Source organism: Erigeron canadensis, chromosome 4, assembly GCF_010389155.1.
Source record: "Erigeron canadensis isolate Cc75 chromosome 4, C_canadensis_v1, whole genome shotgun sequence".
Taxonomy (NCBI): Eukaryota; Viridiplantae; Streptophyta; class Magnoliopsida; order Asterales; family Asteraceae; genus Erigeron; species Erigeron canadensis.
The window spans coordinates 44,630,436-44,649,748 of NC_057764.1; the positions used below are offsets into that span (position 1 = coordinate 44,630,436).

The 19,313-nt window shown below is 32.5% G+C and overlaps 3 protein-coding genes across 3 annotated transcripts; 1 reads left to right on the top strand and 2 right to left on the bottom strand.

Annotated features, from left to right (window-relative positions):
• Positions 1 to 1,186: 1,186 nt before the first annotated feature.
• On the top strand, positions 1,187 to 5,524 carry LOC122596206 (mitogen-activated protein kinase kinase 2). Its single transcript, XM_043768741.1, has 9 exons — positions 1,187 to 1,365; positions 1,481 to 1,565; positions 2,547 to 2,681; positions 2,894 to 3,118; positions 3,217 to 3,399; positions 3,951 to 4,174; positions 4,922 to 4,967; positions 5,060 to 5,159; positions 5,299 to 5,524. Exons 1-8 carry the CDS (start codon positions 1,289 to 1,291, stop codon positions 5,147 to 5,149), a joined length of 1,065 nt encoding a protein of 354 aa, XP_043624676.1. The 5' UTR covers positions 1,187 to 1,288; the 3' UTR covers positions 5,150 to 5,159; positions 5,299 to 5,524.
• A 1,045-nt stretch (positions 5,525 to 6,569) lies between these two features.
• LOC122598419 (thioredoxin-like 2, chloroplastic) lies at positions 6,570 to 12,230 on the bottom strand. Its single transcript, XM_043771015.1, has 4 exons — positions 11,869 to 12,230; positions 8,370 to 8,552; positions 7,477 to 7,641; positions 6,570 to 6,896 (listed from the first exon to the last, which is right to left on the bottom strand). The coding sequence occupies exons 1-4, from the start codon at positions 12,067 to 12,069 to the stop codon at positions 6,780 to 6,782; spliced, it is 666 nt and encodes a 221-aa protein (XP_043626950.1). The 5' UTR covers positions 12,070 to 12,230; the 3' UTR covers positions 6,570 to 6,779.
• A 4,253-nt stretch (positions 12,231 to 16,483) lies between these two features.
• LOC122596047 (GATA transcription factor 21-like) lies at positions 16,484 to 18,804 on the bottom strand. The gene is made up of 3 exons (XM_043768551.1): positions 18,405 to 18,804; positions 17,606 to 18,085; positions 16,484 to 17,359 (listed from the first exon to the last, which is right to left on the bottom strand). Exons 1-3 carry the CDS (start codon positions 18,684 to 18,686, stop codon positions 16,865 to 16,867), a joined length of 1,257 nt encoding a protein of 418 aa, XP_043624486.1. The 5' UTR covers positions 18,687 to 18,804; the 3' UTR covers positions 16,484 to 16,864.
• Between the last annotated feature and the right edge of the window lie 509 nt (positions 18,805 to 19,313).

The following is a 19,313-nucleotide window of genomic DNA, read 5'->3' on the forward strand; positions in this document are numbered from 1 at the left end:
TAAAGCAGATTCCTTCCAGATTTTCAACATTGAGTTGAAATTTTCAATATTGATTTTAAATACATTCTCAAAATACCCCTCTCATCTATTCTATATTTATCTAAAATAACGATAATAACCTTCCCTCTCCTCAAATCTCAACCAATCATCTTTTTTCTCTCTCCTCTATAAATCATTTATTCCTTCAATTTATTCAAAATCTTTTATCTCAAAAATCATACGTCGATAAATTATAAAAATTGTATGGGTGTTCTTAAAATTTCATGCTCTTTCATTAGAGATGTCATTCGATATACTTTCGACGAATTTTTAAATCCGAAGGCGGAGGGCGGAGGCCGTAGGCATTTGACTATCACACTCTCTGACCTAGCTATCACCCTCACCATCTCACCGCCGCAACGCACGGGTTCTTACTCTCGTAATATTTAAAAGTGGGCAAAAAAAGAATAACAAAAACTTATTGCAACATATTATGACTTTAAAATATTTCTAGTAGGTAATTACGGAAGACTTCCATTGAAATGAGAAACAAATATGTAGATCAAAATTGATTACCACAATATCATTTGAGAGTTAATGGTATGAGATTTGAGTTATAATTAGATTTTTAACATAACTAATGCGATGTATATGCTATAATTTTTAAACAAATTGTAGTCTTAACATCGCTTACTCAAAATATATAATATAATAGTATGCAATATAATAAAAAGTTAAACACGTAATTGTGGTGTATCGTTAAAAAATCAAATTTTATTCAAATGCTCATGATGGTTGATTAGCTAGTTTTGAAAAAAACAACCTTTTCTTACGAGGAACATTTTTCTCACAAGACCTTAAAGTCTTACATTCTTCCAAATACCAATTGTTGATTCCTTACAAAAATGAATTGATAACAACCGAACAAGAGCCACCATTGACACACACATAAAAAGGAGTATTTGGATAAAAATCCTTTAAAATTGTTTTCTAACTCTACAGGTAAAGTTGAGAATATTTTGATCTTTAGATCAAAATTAAAGGTCACAATTAAAATATGGCTTTTAAATCTTGACTTTTGATTTCAATCCAATGTGGGTTTTAATTTTAGCGGATTTCAATCCGACTTTTCAAACTTTTCACAAAAGGTAGTTGATTTTGATTAATTTAAATACTTTTACATAAAGAAGACTTCCCAAAGACTTTTCACATTTTATATACAAAAACAACTATAAAACAACTATAATAACACACACATAAAAAGATTCAATCTTTATAATCTTTTTGTGGAATTTAAACATTTTACAGCATGAAGAAGGGGAATTTGGCCCCAATTCTCAAGCTAAACCTCCCACCTCCTGATGAAACTTCACTTGCCAAGTTCTTGTAATTTTCTTGCTTTATTTTTCTATATATTGTATTGTGTTTAAAGTTTGTGGGTGTGTTGTAAAGATTGCATCTTTATATTATTTATGTTGTTTTGAATGTTTATGTTTTGTAGAACTGAATCTGGGACTTTTATGGATGGTGATTTGTTAGTGAATAGAGATGGTGTTAGAATTGTTTCTCAAGGCCAATCTGAAACTGTAAGTTTCTTGATTTTTTGGATCTGGGCTTCTTTGTATTCAATTTCTAGTTGTTAAAGTTACATCCTTTTTGGGGTTAGTTTGATAGAGCATGAACTTTGGTAGAGCCTTGTTCGATCCAGCAGTGTGAAATTTATCGGTATGTTATATTGGTAAGGTGGTTTATATGATTTGGTTGTAGAAGTAAACAAGATGAGTGTAATAGTGGTATAGTGTCAAACAATGAGGTGGATGCAGGATCACATTGAAGAATTGTATTTTTTTACTGAATCTCTTATCAATCATCTATTTAATCCTGGCATGTTTGCCTTACGTTGTTTGATTTTCATTTGAGTTAGTCTTAAACTCTTAATGGTTAAAGTTACCTTATTATGTCTAGTTTCTAAGATTACATCGTTTTTGGGTTAGTTTGGTAGACCGTGATCTTTGTGATAGTCTTGTTTAATTCAACAGTTTGAAGTTGAACCATATTTTTACAGGAAAGTTGTAATACGTCGATGTGATTTAAGATGTAGAAGTAAACAAGACGAGTGTAGTTGTGCTGACATTGTGAATGTAGGATAACAATGAAATTATTCCAGACAAATTGTGCTTATGATTATTTGATCATTAGAAATTTATTTTGTAATTCTATAAATAATCAGAAATTGTGAAACTCTCGAGCATCTTATTATCTCGAACATCAGTTGTAGTCTATAATGGGACTTTGCTGGGTTACCTTAATACTCTATGCCAAAGCCCCTTTCGTAAACACCTCAATACCTGTAAGTTGTGTAGTAGAGCGACCAGCCGACCACATCTACTGGGCCCTCCATGACTGTGTACTGCCAAGTAGTTGCTTTTTGAATAGAAGTGTAATGAAGGATGCCCCTTGTTACAGTGTTCTTTGATTTATATGTATCCTAATGACTATCATTTCTCCTTTTGTTTGTGTAACAATTTCCTTCTTTTCATATTTACATTTGCATATTTTTTGTTCAGCCACCCCTTATTCAGCCATCGGATAATCAGTTAAGTTTGGCTGATTTCGATGCGGTTAAAGTTGTTGGAAAGGGAAATGGTGGAATCGTTCGCTTGGTGCAGCACAAGTGGACTGGGCAGTTTTTTGCTCTGAAGGTAATTTGACCAAGGTTCATATTTTAGACCTGGAAGAAAGTCACTTACATGAAAAACTGCAATACATGATACACCAATTTTTCGTCATTGAGGGGTATTTTAGACATTTTACCAAAGTGAAGCGCCCATTTAAAGCTATGCCCCCTGTCAAATGTTGCAAAGTTCTTGCTGCACTTGAAAGTCCTCTTCTAACGTGTTTATTTGATATTCAGGTGATTCAAATGAATGTGGAAGAATCGGCCCGCAAACAGATTGCACAAGAACTTAAAATCAACCAGTCATCCCAGTGTACGAACGTTGTTGTCTGCTACCAATCTTTTTACGATAACGGTGCTGTCTCTATTATCTTGGAGTATATGGATGGAGGATCTTTAGCTGATTTTTTGAAAACTGTTCGATCTATTCCAGAACCTAATCTTGCAGCCATCTGTAAGCAGGTTGGAAATATATAGTTTTTTTTTTGTGTCACAAATGTAAACATTACCAATGAAGAAATATAATTATAGTTGCTCCTATGAAACACAACGACAAACAGGTGCTTAAGGGTCTGTGGTACCTTCATCACGAAAAACATATCATTCACAGGGACTTAAAACCGTCAAATCTGCTGATAAATCACCGAGGTGAAGTCAAGATCACTGACTTTGGTGTTAGCGCGATACTTGCAAGCACATCTGGACTGGCTAATACATTTGTTGGCACGTACAATTATATGTCTGTGAGTACTCTGTAACTACTTATAGCAAGTTGGATTTGCTTCTTACAACTGACTATTATTATAACAATTTATCAGTTTTATTATGTGGATAGACATGTTCCGTTTCTGATTACTTAAGGGTCAAGGTGATGGTTTCGGATAATCAGTTGCATACTAGCTGCAACAAAACCAATTATTTAAGGATAGTATGAAATTACCTATCTTCAAAAACATATGTCCTCTTTTAACAACTGATTCTACAACTCGTTTAGTTACAATTAATGATGTGCTTTTGCTTATTTAATATCATGCACTCACTTTCAGAACACATGTGCATATACCTTGTTTTGTTGGCTCATCGCCATTTCTTGACACATCAATAGATTGGAACTGCATTCACATCTCCACATATATAGGCCTAAGAAATGAAAATGTGAGAAGGACGAGAAGTATTGATGGGACCATATAAATACTATGTGTTTGATTTTATAATTTGTACATTTTTTGTATATGTTTGAGTCTCTTTAGAAAAACTGAAGCTGATAGATTGGTTTATCTTTGTATGGTTTCAGCCAGAAAGAATTATTGGAGGCAACTATGGTTATAAAAGTGATATATGGAGCTTAGGTTTAGTTTTACTGGAATGTGCGACAGGTCACTTTCCATACTCTCCACCACAACCAGGGGAAGGATGGGTTAATGTTTATGAGCTTATGGAAACCATTGTTGGTCAACCGCCACCTCGGGCATCTCCTGAGCAGTTTTCTCCTCAGTTCTGCTCATTTATTGAAGCATGGTAACATATAGTTTCTTGATAGATATTTTTTGTTCTTTACTAGAGTTGGCCAAATTGGTGGTTCATGCAACTTGGGTAATGAGTCAAAGGCTGTAATCATTTACTATGGGACACCAGATTGGGGTATATTGGGTTGCCTGCTAAACTGTGTTTGTCCACTACCCCATTTATTTAGAATATCATAAATATGTTGAAGTGCAAGATATGTCTTCATAAACCAAGGTTTTTTTCTTTGATATATTAACAAAGTTGAAGTATTCAATGGTGGGCTGTGGACGTCACACCATAAGCAAAAGCTCTTTATAAACCAAATACTACTACGAAAAACCAAGTTATTATCTAATAACTTGGTTTTTTGGAATAAAACAAGTTAGGAAGTCATATACATTTTAATGCATTTTTGGCGATTTTTAAACTGTTAGATCAGGATTTTTTTAGCCTTCCTTTCAATCCATGTAACCTGTCAGAGATAAAGATGTAACCCAAATCGGCAGATCGAAGTCATCTAAGTGTTGATAGGTAAATGGGTTGAAATGGCCACCTATCTGTGTAGTAATTAAAGAGACCCAGCCTTAGTTGGGCTAAACCTAAGTTGCTGCCTGCTGGTTAGGATATGGGTGTTGGTCCTGTACGGTCACTTGGGGCCCAGATCCTTTCCTCAGCTTTTGTTGGTACACAACCCATATGCTAAAGCTTCACATCTCCATCTCCATCTCCTAACAAACACATATTTATATGTTATTCTAGTGTGCAGAAAGATCCGAAGGATAGACCATCAGCAAATGAACTAATGGTACACTTACCTTTTTACAAAGTATAAAACAATCTATTATCATTCAAGATATGACACCAACTTACATGTTTATTTTCTCTCTTGATATCCAGTCACACCCCTTCATCAATATGTTTGATGACATGGCAGTAGATCTTGCATCTTATTTCACTGAAGCGGGATCCTCTCTTGCAACATTGTAATGAATCCCTGGTACGTAATAGAATTTTATACAAACAAAGGCTGTTTGTGGCATGATCAAGCGTCATTCGCCTGATTTAACCTGTTTGAGCATTTTATACCTGATGCTTTATGTTAATTTACTAAGAGTTAGATATTTTATCAAATGCAGATTGCTAGGGTAGTGTGTAAAGTGCAAGTAAAGGGCAAAAGATCTTGCCTTTTTCGTTGTATCATGACTCAGGCTTAAGTTTGCATCTAGTTCGCGAAGATGAAAAACTCCACCTTTTTGCTGAGTTCTTGTAAAACTTCCATTCTTAATGAATGTTTTTACTATGATTTTATGGTAACCACATTTTAGTGTGCTTTTACGTATGAGACCATAATGATTGCATCAATATTTGTCTTGGGTTCTATAGCACTAAACGAGTACCAACTATCTTTATCTTTACTTATTTGCTACTTCATAAAAATTCCCAACCCTTAATTTTCAGAAATAGATGGAAAAAATGTTAGTAAAATGACCCGATTGTCCTTAATATACACTCCTCTTGGGAATAGATTACGAAATTTACTTGATTTGCCTTAAATAAACTAATTTACACCTTAAACCACATCTTTTAAACTATTTCCACTGTCATTTTTACATCCAATACATTTATATTAACCTACACCACCTGACAACGCCACCACCATCAATAGGCGTCGCCATCATTACCAGTAAACCGTCGTCAACACATTGCACGAGTACCGTGTTGGTTAATAGTAATTAGAATACAATGTAAAATTATTAAAGAGTGTTTGCCCTAGTATATTTTTCTGTGATCTAACAATCAAGAGATTCTGAGTTTAAGTCAAACAAATTTGTGAATAGTTGTGTGGCGTGCAAGAATACGTCTTCATTAGACCTCTATAAATAGTTTACGTTTACAATTCGATATCCGTGCAGACGTTCATACATTGCATAATTTGATCTAACCATTCCACCTGCGATCATTAATAAAAGTTCTATTTTCAAGATATAACGGCTAAATCACGATATATAATTCGGGCAACCTCACACCTTCCAAGATACATCCAGCTTATTTATGTTGAGCAAGCGATGGCGATTGCAAGACAAGTTGGTTTGTTGATGTAGAGCAAGTGAAAAGATAGTGATGGCCATAGAGTGCCCAAAATTTTGGCTTTATGTGTATCTAATGAATTGCAAGACTAGTTGGTTTGTTGATGTAGGGCAAGTGACAAGCTGGTGATGGCCATAGAGTGCCCAGATTTCTGGCTGAGTGCGTACCTAATGAAGTCGCAATAACCTTGTTAATGTTAAACGCAAAATATTATTCATTTTTCTAGTATAAACTTTCTTAATAAAACCCCATCCAAACACAACTGGAGTTTCCTCATGCCTATTACTCGTATAATAATTAAACAAAAGAACCTCAGAAATGGGACAAATAAAGATGCCTGATATGCCTCACTCAAATTGTATTGAAACAGAAAGATATATACGAGGAATACATATATAATGATATATTAAATACCAAATCTCAAATTTGGGCTACTACATTACAGAATTAGTAATGAAAAAGCTATGAACATCTTATATAATTTCATAGAATCAATGACTTTATATTTCCAGAATGTTGGTGATTCCACCTATTTGTTCTTTGGAGTTGATGTTGTTTCGAGGTTTATATCTCCAACCCCTTTGTTTGGTCCAATACTGCAGCGATCAGTGTTGTGTGTCTGAATTGCATCCTTAATTTTCTGAAACTGCAAATGCAATATATGTAGAATGTTAAGCAATGACACAGAATGTAAAAAGAGCCTGCGGTTCCACAAGCATTGGCGGGTTGTAGAATAACTACTGATGGCAGAAGCAATTTCAGTCCATTTACCCATTAAAGGGCCAATTTGGATATTAATTATAACTAACAAGTCAAATGGGTACTCAATAAAAATTATTTAAAATACATGTCAAACAGATTGAAAGTTGAAAAAGTATATTCAAACACATATGACCTGCTAAATCATGATGAATTTTATATTTTGCTATTGTAAGACTTGTCGTAATGTAGTTTGTTAATAGTGAATTTGCAAGTATTTACATAAGACCAGTTTCTAATGAGGTTGGTTAATGTATCATATGAACATATTAGTTGTTTATAAGAATTAAAGAATGAAAAGAAAGTGATTATGGATCAAGCCAACCCGACCAGTTAGGTATGCACTAAAAAGTACCCAGTTTTGACCCGTTACACAACCTGTATATAATGCCACATCCACAATAAACCAACCATGTCATGTAGCTTCATAATGATAATGAACTATCAGGGCAAGAAAATTTCCTTACTTTAGCAAGTGAACAAGAAAAAGATTCGAGTTGTCCATCAGATCCACGGTAAAAATGGAAATACGGGAGGACCTTCACATTCAAGTTCTTGCACATTGGCTTGTTCTCGTCAAAGTTGACTTTCAAGAACAAAATTTCAGGATGTTCTTGTGCTGTCTTGCAAAGCTGAAATTTATAAAGCCAAAAATAACAATCAATGTCATGGATAATACAAGTTATGAATCATGATTACTTGATCTTATATAAAATCTTTACAAAATACCCCCATATTGTAAAATACAGCATTTAACTGGGCACATAGTTTGGACTTGAATATACAAGTTTGTCAAGTTATCACCCAGTTTCCATTAAAAATACTAACTGATTGATTCTGCTTTTCAGACGCGGTAATGTTAGATAAAGATTTTCATTGAGATAAATGTATCATTTCCTAACAGTAATAAGCTGAACATTAGATAAAGAAACTTCAATTCGGAATAACAGCACTAAAAACGCACATCCAAAGTTCCAAACAGCTCTATAAAAAGGTTTTACTATCTGTATAAATGTATGAAATATTCTTTCAACGACAGAATCATATGAATCCAATTCGATATCATCAGTTTGAGACAAAGAAAAATAGATTGTTACATACACAAAGAGATCGTATCTTTTAAATTTTGGACTACCAAAATTCAAAAGCTACACGAATCTTACAAATTTACACCCTCTTTCATGTTTATCATAATTCATAGATATCAAAGTTCTCTCAGGAACTCGCAAAATCACTGTAAATTTGAAGTCATGAGTTAATAAGGCTGATGTCAAAAGTCAAACCATCAAAGTGAAGATTTGATCACATGAATATGAGATACACAAGCGTTAATAGCAACATAAGTACATGGGAACTTCACCTTTGGGAATAAAGCACGGCAAGAAGCACACCATGTTCCATAGAATTCAACTATGACTAATTTATCTCCAGCACTGCCTAAGGCATTCAAAAACTCTTGTGTCGAATGAATATCAATCATATTTGGTCCTCCATTTTTCTCCCACCATTTTGGCTGTTCTGTTTCGGTGATTGTTGCTTGTGTCTAAAACAGGCATCAAAACAAGCAAAAAGAAATGGAATATGAATTGACTATCGTTCACATTTAACATAACAATATCAATGTATCCTGCCTAGCAAAAAGTAAAAACAACATCAATGTATGCATCCTCGACATAATTCCGATACATGCTTTCTATGTTTCCTTTTGAACTAAGAAATGACTTCAAGAGCATGACATTATATAAGGACAGGAGCTATGTTCATATCACTTGCTAGAGAGGCTGGCTAAAAATGGAAATGATAAAGCTTAATGAGAGATGCATGAGTGAAGAATCTTTAGCACAAAAATCATCCTTCCATGTTGAAATGAATCATCATTCCCATTTTGGTCATGTAAGGTTATATTATCACCATAACATAAACCCCAAATTCATGAAGACCCTTAATCCAAGCATAAATAAGATTAGTATCATAAATAATGTCATTCACATGCAAAAGAAACTCATAGTTTTTCATTTATTACTGGGCTTTTAGCTTGAAAAGTACCTCAACTTGTCACGTTTTACTTTATTGAGGTCCAAACAAAAATCTGTCCTATCTAGGGGGAAAAAACCGGCTAAACCACCTATATTGGGAATTGACCGGCTGAGACATGACATGTAACAGGTAAACACTTACTTGGCAGCCATGTGTCAATAGGACCCCACTTAATCAATCCAGATCATAATACACGTAATAAACTAAGGGGGTGCTTGGTTAAAAGTAAGTAATGAGAAAGGGAAAGACAATGAAAATACTGAGGAATATAATGGATAACTCATTTCTAATTGATACTGCTTGGTACAATATTAATAATAGTACTGTAATACTAACATATTATAAATAATAATAATAATAATGATATGCGTAGTATGTATATTAGTAGTTTATATATTATAATATCATTATTGTTTTATTATAGTGTTATATATATGAACCTATTGTAAACGAAAATATAAATTTACTCAAGTTACTAAACAATTGAAGTGAAAAAAATAGAAAAAAATGATTACGGCTAAAAGAATATTAACAAAAAGCAGTTTCAAATAAAAAAAAAAATATTTTAAGAGAGTAAAGGAACTTTACGGTTGAAAGGTGAGTAAATTTAGGAGAAGTAAGAAATTGGTTTAATAAACTGATTACCTAGTCCAATACTCCCAATTTAGAGAGTAATGGTGTATTACCCACTAGTGGTTAATGATTAATTAGGTAATAACAAACCAAGCACCGTTAATTATAATCAATCCCATTATTTATCCTTTAATGCCCTTAACCAAGCATGCCCTAACATTAAAATCATCTTGGCAACTAGTATTTCAACTACTACAAAAACAATCCAGATCAACAAACTTCAAAGATTCACATACCATTAATCTCACTAACAGATTTTTATATATAAAACTTCATCCCATCATCATCATCATTTCACTAACATGTTTCTTCTATATCTATATCGAATCTTTTTCTATAACACATAAATCTATATCTATATCATCTAATCTGTATCTATAGTACTATATAATCATCGCTCTCCTAATACACATAAATCTCCGATGTCGAAACCACACATCGGAGATCAGGAAAAGAGCCGAAAGGGAGGGTTAGAGTTTTTGTAGATCAATATGCTAATTCGATCATTAGATCCAGCCATCCATTTGCTGCTGTTGCGTCTCGTAGGTATCGATGCGTCGTACTCAAGTAAGATATAGATACAACCACTGTATCTATTGCTCCAACGACCATCACTGATGCTTCACGCCAGCGCCAACCTCATGTCACCAGGCTCCTCGTCGAATAGGTGATAATATTTGGAAGCAATTTCTAATTCAACAACACAGAGACTTTGTATATATGTAGGCACAACAATTTATATATATATATATTACTCGTATATAAGTCGAGATTTGTGCACAACGATTTGTGAAAAATATCGATTTCCTTCCGTGAGAAATGTGTGTATACTATACAATATGGGAAATCTGATATGAATGATAAGTTCATTTGTTATCTTGATTTTTAGTTTTGATTTGTGGATTATGCAGGTGTTTATATGTATATGGATATAAATAAATATAAATATAGATATATAAATAAATAATACAGTAGTGTTATAGGTATTAAGTGGGGTTCAGGCGTACACGTGGAAATGACTGGGCATTAATTAAAAAGAAAGTGCATTTCGAAATTAAAAATGACCGGCTACCTGATGGTAGACCCAACAAAGGTGGTTTAGCCGGTTTTTTCCCCCTAGATAGGATAGATTTTTGTTTGGACCTCAATAAAGTAAAACGTGACAAGTTGAGGTACTTTCTAAGCTAAAAGCCCTTTATTACTCAAACACCTACAATTCAAACTTTAAGCACATAACTTTAGCTAAATCTACAAAAATAACTTCTCCTAAATCTAATAATAACCAATGATTTCAACAAAACATTACGTATGGTCAAACCCAAAATTAAAAGTTTAAAACTAAATGCATCCTAAACACTAAGAGCACAAACTAAGGGATAAGAAATGTTGTCAACTTTATGAGAATATACAAGAATAGAACTATGTTTCTATCACAAACTGGTAGTTGGGGCTGCATGAGGAATCAATAAAGAAACTAAACAGGAAATGAATGAGTGGGGATCCTTCAACACATTGCCCATGAGCCCATCCATGTTGAAATGAATAATCATAGCCATGCTATGTTGCTAGTGAACTCGAACATGAAGTATACGGTCACATAAGCTTATATTATCACTACAAATTATACCACTAAGTTCATTAAAATCATTACATTAAGCATAACTTTGCTTGTTGGTGGAAATACCATATAATGCTTATCCATTAATTACTCAACACCTATAATCAAAACTAGGTACATTGTTTTATCTAGATTGACAAAACACGTTCGCCTAAGTACAACTATAACCTAAGCAACAATATGGGAAATAATGGTTCCTAAAGTAAAAATTCGAACTTCTGTTCATGACCATTACCAAAATACAAACTAAGTAAAACCTAATTTCTCGCCCACAACACAAACTTAAGGATAAGATTTCTAAGCATCATGACAATAACTTCAAAACCAAACCCAGTTCCCAAATGAAGAATTCATATAAAATTGTCCATAATTTCACTAAAATCAAAGCCAAATATGAAAGTTTTCACCAAAACAATCCATGAACTCAAGAAACATAAGTCAAGATTAAAACTTTTTTCTAAATAAACAAGGGCATCCGAAATCAACACATGGGTTTTGACTTTTACTAAAAACCCACAAATAAAAACCCTAACTTTATGGAAAAAATAACAAGATTTATACAAAAATTTACCTTGAATTGGGACAATTGCTTTCTGGGGTTTAAGCCAAATCGAGAATTGACGATGAAATCAGAAGATAAACAAGAATCAGCAGCAACTAATAATTCCCTTTTGCTGTTATTTTTAGAAAGTAGTTGATTTTGTTGAAGAGATTTTAATGACGGTGATAACAAAGATGAATTAAATGATAACAACCGAACAAAAGCCGCCATTGAACACACAGATACAATAGATATAGATATAGATAGGATAGATGATGTGGATATATTTTGTATATAATGATATATAAATAGTGTGCGAGTGTTAGTTAATCAAACTCCATGGAAGTAACATAAGCGAGTAAGTTTGATGAAGAGCGTTTTTGTTTGTGTGTTAGAAATTTCTGATGAACAAGTGAGAGTAAGAGAGAAAATTTTGTGTGAACCAGAATGTACCAAAACTATAAAATAAATATATTGAATAAAATAAAATGAATAAGTAAAATATTACTGTAATAAATCTTGTTTGGAACTCCATACGAGTAGCATCAGTTTCTCTTGTTAGATCAATCAACTTAACCATTCAATTAAGATTTTTCAAGATAAATCAATAAATCGGTATCGTTCAAAAACAATGATTGTTCGAGATATAAAATAAGTGGAATATATCGTGAATGTTACTTACGAAAATGTCACTCGTGTCTCATCCAGTGATACCACTGACAGCTAGGTGTCACGAAAGAGTCATGGCAACATGAAGACGAGCAATGGGTGTTTAAAATGAATATTTATACAATTGATTTTGTATTATTTTTTTTCGTAAAACTTGGTCTTATATGAAAGGTGTACATGTTTTATGAAATTTTTTACTACTATGTACCTAATATATATAATTTATATATATAATTGAGAGAGTAAATATGTGTAGTATTTGACTAAAAGAAGGTTGAAAAGTGTGAAAACGTGAGCCTCCAAAAAATAAATATAAACTTTAAAGTAGTTTTTAAAAGTTATATGTTATTTTGTTAGGTCTTATGAAGTAAAAAATAACCAAATCTAAAGTGTAATAATCTATCTATAATATAATTAAAAGAGGAGGTTGGGATACACTTGACACCTTTAATTCCCTCCTTTGCTAATAATCCATTCTTATTAATTCTCTATTTTTTTTTAATATATGAGAAGCTTAAAATCAACTTAAGCATGAAAATATGGAAACAAAAGTCGAAAGAAATATACGGAAAATTATTATTATAATATTATATTATAATATTAGTGATTGATTAATTTATGCATTAGAATTGATTACCAAATATATTTGGATCTTTACGGGAATTATATATTGCATATGATGTTTACTTAATTTTATTTAATGTTTTAATGTAAACTAACGAGGTTTAGTAACTATTCGTTTATCTAGTTAATATACTTTGGAAAAAAAAAAGGAAAAGAAGGTAAAGGGAAAAAGAGAGACCTTGGACGTTTTGATGGTGTTTTTTTTTTTTTTTTTTAAGATTATGACACCAGAGTGTAACCAACTATGACTCAATGGTTATGTAATATAGTTATCTTTCAAATTGGCTATGTGATGTAAGTACCTTTCATTTTTGTTCTTTTAATGTATCATACCAGGTAACATCCTACTTGTAACCGGTAATGCCACGTTGGACGTAAAAATGAATAGGGATTAAGGCACCGGAGTGTAACCAACTATGAGTGAATGGTTATGTAATGTAGTGACCTACGAAAGTGTTAAATTGATGTAAAAACCTCTCTATTTTGTTCACTCAATGTATGGTGTTAATGATAATAACAATCATTTTTCCATCTTTCACTTTTTGATGGTGACAAACCCTAATCTCCAAATCGGATTGTGTTATGATCACCCCATCATCGTTAACAATAAAGATTCGTCCATGTCATCCCTACCACCATCAAGATACAACAACGTTGGTTTACAATAGGTAAAAGGGGATGATTTTGACGGAGGATGAATACCTCACGTTTAAAAGGATTCAACCATGCATAGAAAACTATGTTATATCCGATTCCAAAAAGCTTTTCCATTTAAAAACCAACGACTAAGCTACATTTCTTGAGAATAGAGTACCTCACGTTTATAGAAGAATTGTGTCATCGGGAAATATAATGATAAACGAATTGAAGTAGTAGGTTCGAAATTTATTCGATCATAGAAAGATAACCATAAACACAAACAAAAACTACCTACACTCACGAATCACGATTCACCCATCTTAAAGGGCTTAAACACTTCCTTATATAGACCCAGTCAAAACTCAGAGATTGTCCTTTTTGGGTTATTTATTCTCGGCCCACTACGATAGAGTTGACAAGAGTTAGTGAGTACTGAGTAGTGCCAACAAAAAATAGGAGTTACGTACAATGGCTGGCTAGCCACTGTTTTGAGCTCTATCACGCCAAGGCCATAAGCCCATAATCTATAATTCTATATCACTATACAAAATTTCCAAGTCTTAAATCTTATATGAGATGGAATTTTTATAGAGCTATCACAAGCTATTATAGAGCTAAATAAAACCAGCAAATAATCGATGTCGTAAAATAATGATATCATGTGGAGTGGTGATGTTGCACACGAGAAATGCCAAAATAAAAGACTAGAGACAAAGAGTTGATGGAAAAAATTAAAGAATACATAAAGGTATCCACGTAATTAATGTAATGATGGTGATGACGTTGATTTGTATTTGGAACTCATGTAAAAGGGATAATAAAAATAATTTTTTATAAATTAATAAATAATAAATTAATAGTATAGATTAATTCATTAGAAATAAATGATAATCCAAATCATACAAAAGGTTATGTAAAAGATATAAGTCAACAAATTACAAATATGATTATTACTCGTATAATGTAACTGTCATCATACGACTCATACAGATGAGTCCATAGATATCCAATTGTGATATCAGCGTGAAGGTTTCTCGTTACCTTGTTTTTTTTTTCTATACGACTATAATTAGGCTAATATATCAGTTATATATAATGGTTTATGATTATGCTGACGTACATATGTAACAAAATTCTAATCACATAAAATATGGAGGATGGTTTTAAGCATATGATATGACCACCAACAGTAATGGATTGAGTTCTCCCAATGGACATAGTAGATTATGAATGACAAAGACCGTGGCATACATACAAGTGCAAAATCATTTCTTGTTCTACACGAGTGCGTGAAAAAAATGGTCTTTACACTTATAAGTGCATAAAGTAAAAAAAAAAAGGGTAACGGGGGAACCCTAGCCCTGGTACCACAATTAGATACCTATCGACCCACTCCGTATAAGCCATATGATGCCGGTAAAAGTATAAAAATTGTACAAACTTATTAGTGTGAACATTTTTCCTCACACTTTTAAATGTGAAACTTTTAAATTTGTACGCACTTATTGATGTAAATATACACGTTGTACTCATTTATAAGTGCGAACGATTCAACAAATTAAATTTTATGCACTTTTTTTCAAAATTGCGTAAAATAAAGTGTATAAAATTAACTAATTAATTGGTTCATCAACGTGGTATCTCGACTTAACCGTTTTTTAAGAGTTATTGCCGCAATGCGTGAGACCGCGAGTAACTATTAATTAATTAATTAATTTAGTATACATAATAATCTAGGGTAAATGGAAGCATAATGCAGTGAGCAGCTAGCAGCCGCCAAATACCGACATGTAGCTTGCAAGTTGAAAAAAGTACATCTGATGGCCATAGTTAGCTGCATGGCTTCTCGTGATGAACCATATACAGACACACACACTTTTCGATCTGCAACAGAAACGTTTTTTCTCTCTCTCTCTCTGTATCGAAGCTGTCTCTATATATTAATTCTGCAACACATGCATATATATCTGATTAATTAAAGGATAGCTGGTCGAATCAAGAAATAATTATACACCTACAAATGTTTAGTATAGTATAGTGTTTCGATCGGCCAGCTTTTCTGTTTCATCGAATCATACTTATATATATACACGAGTGCAAGTATCCGCGCGTTGCGGCGGTGAGATGGTGGGGTGATACCTAGGTCATAGAGTATGATAGGTTATAGGAGTTGATATGTCATAGAGTATGATAGTCAAATGCCTTAACCGTACGGGCTCCGCCCTCGGATTTAAAAATTTGTCGAAAGTATATCGAATGACATCTCTAATGAAAGAGCATGGAATTTTAAGAACACCCATACAAGTTTTATAATTTATCGATGTACGGTTTTTGAGATAAAAGATTTTGAATAAATTGGAGGAATAAATGATTTTATAGAGGAGAGAAAAAAAAGATGATTGGTTGAGATTTGAGGAGAGAGAAAGAGTATTATAGTTATTTTAGATAAATATAGAATAGATAGGAGGGGTATTTTGAGAAAGTACTTAAAATCAATATTGAAAATTTCAAGTTTAATGTTGAAAATCTAGGAAAAATTTGTTTTATAATATAGTATAGATAGATGGTGGACTAATATATATATACTACTCGTATATGTCTTGATTATCTTTTTCTGAATCATGACTGGTCTACTATATCCCTATATTATTTATACATATATAGATTGTGTTTTTACATTGATCAACCGAATACAAAAATATACAAAAAGTAATTAACAAAAATTTTAAACTTTATTATTTATGGAATAGCTAGCTTTGAAGGAACATGAGTTATAGCTCCATTATATTATATTATTGTCACAACTTTTGGTTATGATCAACATATATATATGTTAGTCAGCATACATATAGTATAAATTAACTTATACAAAATACTCCAACTCACCGGCCACACACATCATTTAGCCTTCATGTATATATCACTAATAACTAATTATCTAATGAAATTGAAAATTTGAAGGTAATTATTCCTTCCAAACATATAAATTTTGAATCACACTACTATAACTGATGATTATCACTTGCATATTATAAGAAAAGAAAAATATAATTAAACTATATTGATAAGATATTTTTATTATAAATTAAGCTAGCTAGCTAGCATAGCCACAAGAGATGGCCATTAGTAGGATTGCGGCTTCTTTCTCATCCTGTGGGAAGACTTGGCAATTATTATTATTAAATGTCGTCGTCAAGTACTTGTTACTCAAACTTACTAGGAAATCCTCCACACCATTCTTCTTTGGATTTGGAGCCAGAGATGACGATGGTAACGGTGATGGTGACGATGGTGGAGTTATTCTAGTAGTAGTGACCATGGTGGTCTTGGAGACGTATTGCTTTTTCTTGAACTTTGTAATTACTTGCCCATTATTATTATTATTAGTAGTAGTATAACTACTTGGTTTTTTGATGATGAAATGTTTAGATGGATGAGATTTTGTGGCCTTATTTAATGGTGCCATTACCATTGATTGATCACCTGATGCTGAAGCTGCTAGAATATTATTATTGCCATTATTTTCCGCCGCGATTGCTAATGCTCTTCTTGCCTTCCTTTGTCGGATTCCACAAGCATTGCAAAGTGACTATATATACATTAAAACAAAGATAAAAAACATAAGTTATATAACGCAACTACGTACTAATTAATTAAGGGAATAATGGCTTGAACTACTAGCTAGACCCAAAGTACGTAGTTATTGTAACATACACATAACTTGACGATTTTTTAACTTTTTGTATACTATTATGCCAAGTTTATATAACTACTTCTAGCATCGATGGATCATAATTTGTATATATCTAGAGTCTTCTCTATATATAAAACTTACCTTGGGTCCTTGAGGTCCACTTCGCCATAGAGGAGTCTTGGAGGTGTTACAATCGGAGCAAACCCTGATCATTGGAATATTATTACTACTACTATTATTGTTGTTGTTGTTTGAAGAAGTAGCAGTAGCAGTAGTAGTATTAATGGTTGATGAATTATTATCAGTTTCTTCCATAACTATTGGATAGCTGCAGGAGGTTGCTGGTGAGTAGTCCTTCTTCTTCTGACGATCTACTACTACATGTGGTTGTTTGGGTGTTTCTAATTTATAATTAGTAGCCGAAGAAGTATAGAATTTTATATAATTCAGGGGATCAGATCTCTTCATTTTTAGCATCACTCGCATCTTGGAAGACATCATCGGCCACTTGATCATTTGATGTTGATCACTGTTCATCGTCATATCAATATTGCTCTGATGATCATCAATTGAGTTATCTTTGTCGTTGTAATTAGCTTGTGATCCAAAGTTATCATCACCCTAACATATATATATATAGACATGAAATATATATATCAAAAATTGATTATTTTCATATGATCCAAGAATAAGTGATCATATATATATAATAGCTAGAATGTTAATTTGCATATATTTTAAGAACGTACGGTTATATGACTCGCTAGCTACATACCTACCTAGCTTGCTTTTAAAACTTCAAATTTGATCCATCAATATTACACTTGTTGCGATCATAATTACTCTTTTTGTGGAGCGAGGTTAATTAGACTTAAAAACACACACATACTAGCTAGCTAGCTCGTATATATTGATTATCGAGTTAATTAGATAGACTTACTGCTTGTAGCTGTTGATGATGATGAGGTGGAGGCTCTATTTCTCTATGATCAAATGTCCCACTACTTTGATCATCATCTTCAACCACCGCTGAGTTTAAAAATAAATGGGTGGCAGCTAGTGAATTCATAGACGACGACGACAAGGCTTGAGAATAATTAGGGTTCATGAATTGGTGACTATTATTGCCAGCAAGGTGATCATCACTACCCATTGGGTGATGATATGGTGAATAAGTGTGATCGGTAGAAGATGATGAATTAAAGAAGATTGGAGTCATCATATGGATGTGTAATTAATTAATTTAATTGATATACGATCAAACACACAAACAAATTAAACACCAAGGAAAAAGTGGAAGAAAGCAAACTACTATATATGTCTAGCTATTGGCAAGAAAATGGAACCTAAATGGCCGCTTATTCAACTCTATTTAAAAGGAGATTTTTTTGCCTTGCTAGCTAGTTGCTGCATATGTATATGCCGTTCACGTGTTATTAATTTTAAGGCACACTAACTCTACATTAATATTTATTAGGAGTATTAAATTAAATTAATAAATATCCACTAATAAACTAACATGTTTTTAAAACTCCTTTAAATTTATTTATTTTATAAATTAGTTTTTTTAATTGTACATAAATTTAATTTCCTTATTAGACTTAGAATTAAACTCTAAATTTTACCTTCATTAATAAAATTTGTTTTTATTTTTCACTTCTTCATCTCTTATTACTTATATTATTTAGTTATGCTTATAAGTTCTGATTTTGATGTGATTGTAAAAAATTAAAGTAAATTCTAACACTCTAACTAAACATATATATATTACTGCCTATTATAATTACCTTTGATTATTGATTTACTTTAAAAAAAAAATTCATACTCACGAATCATGTATGTGACATAT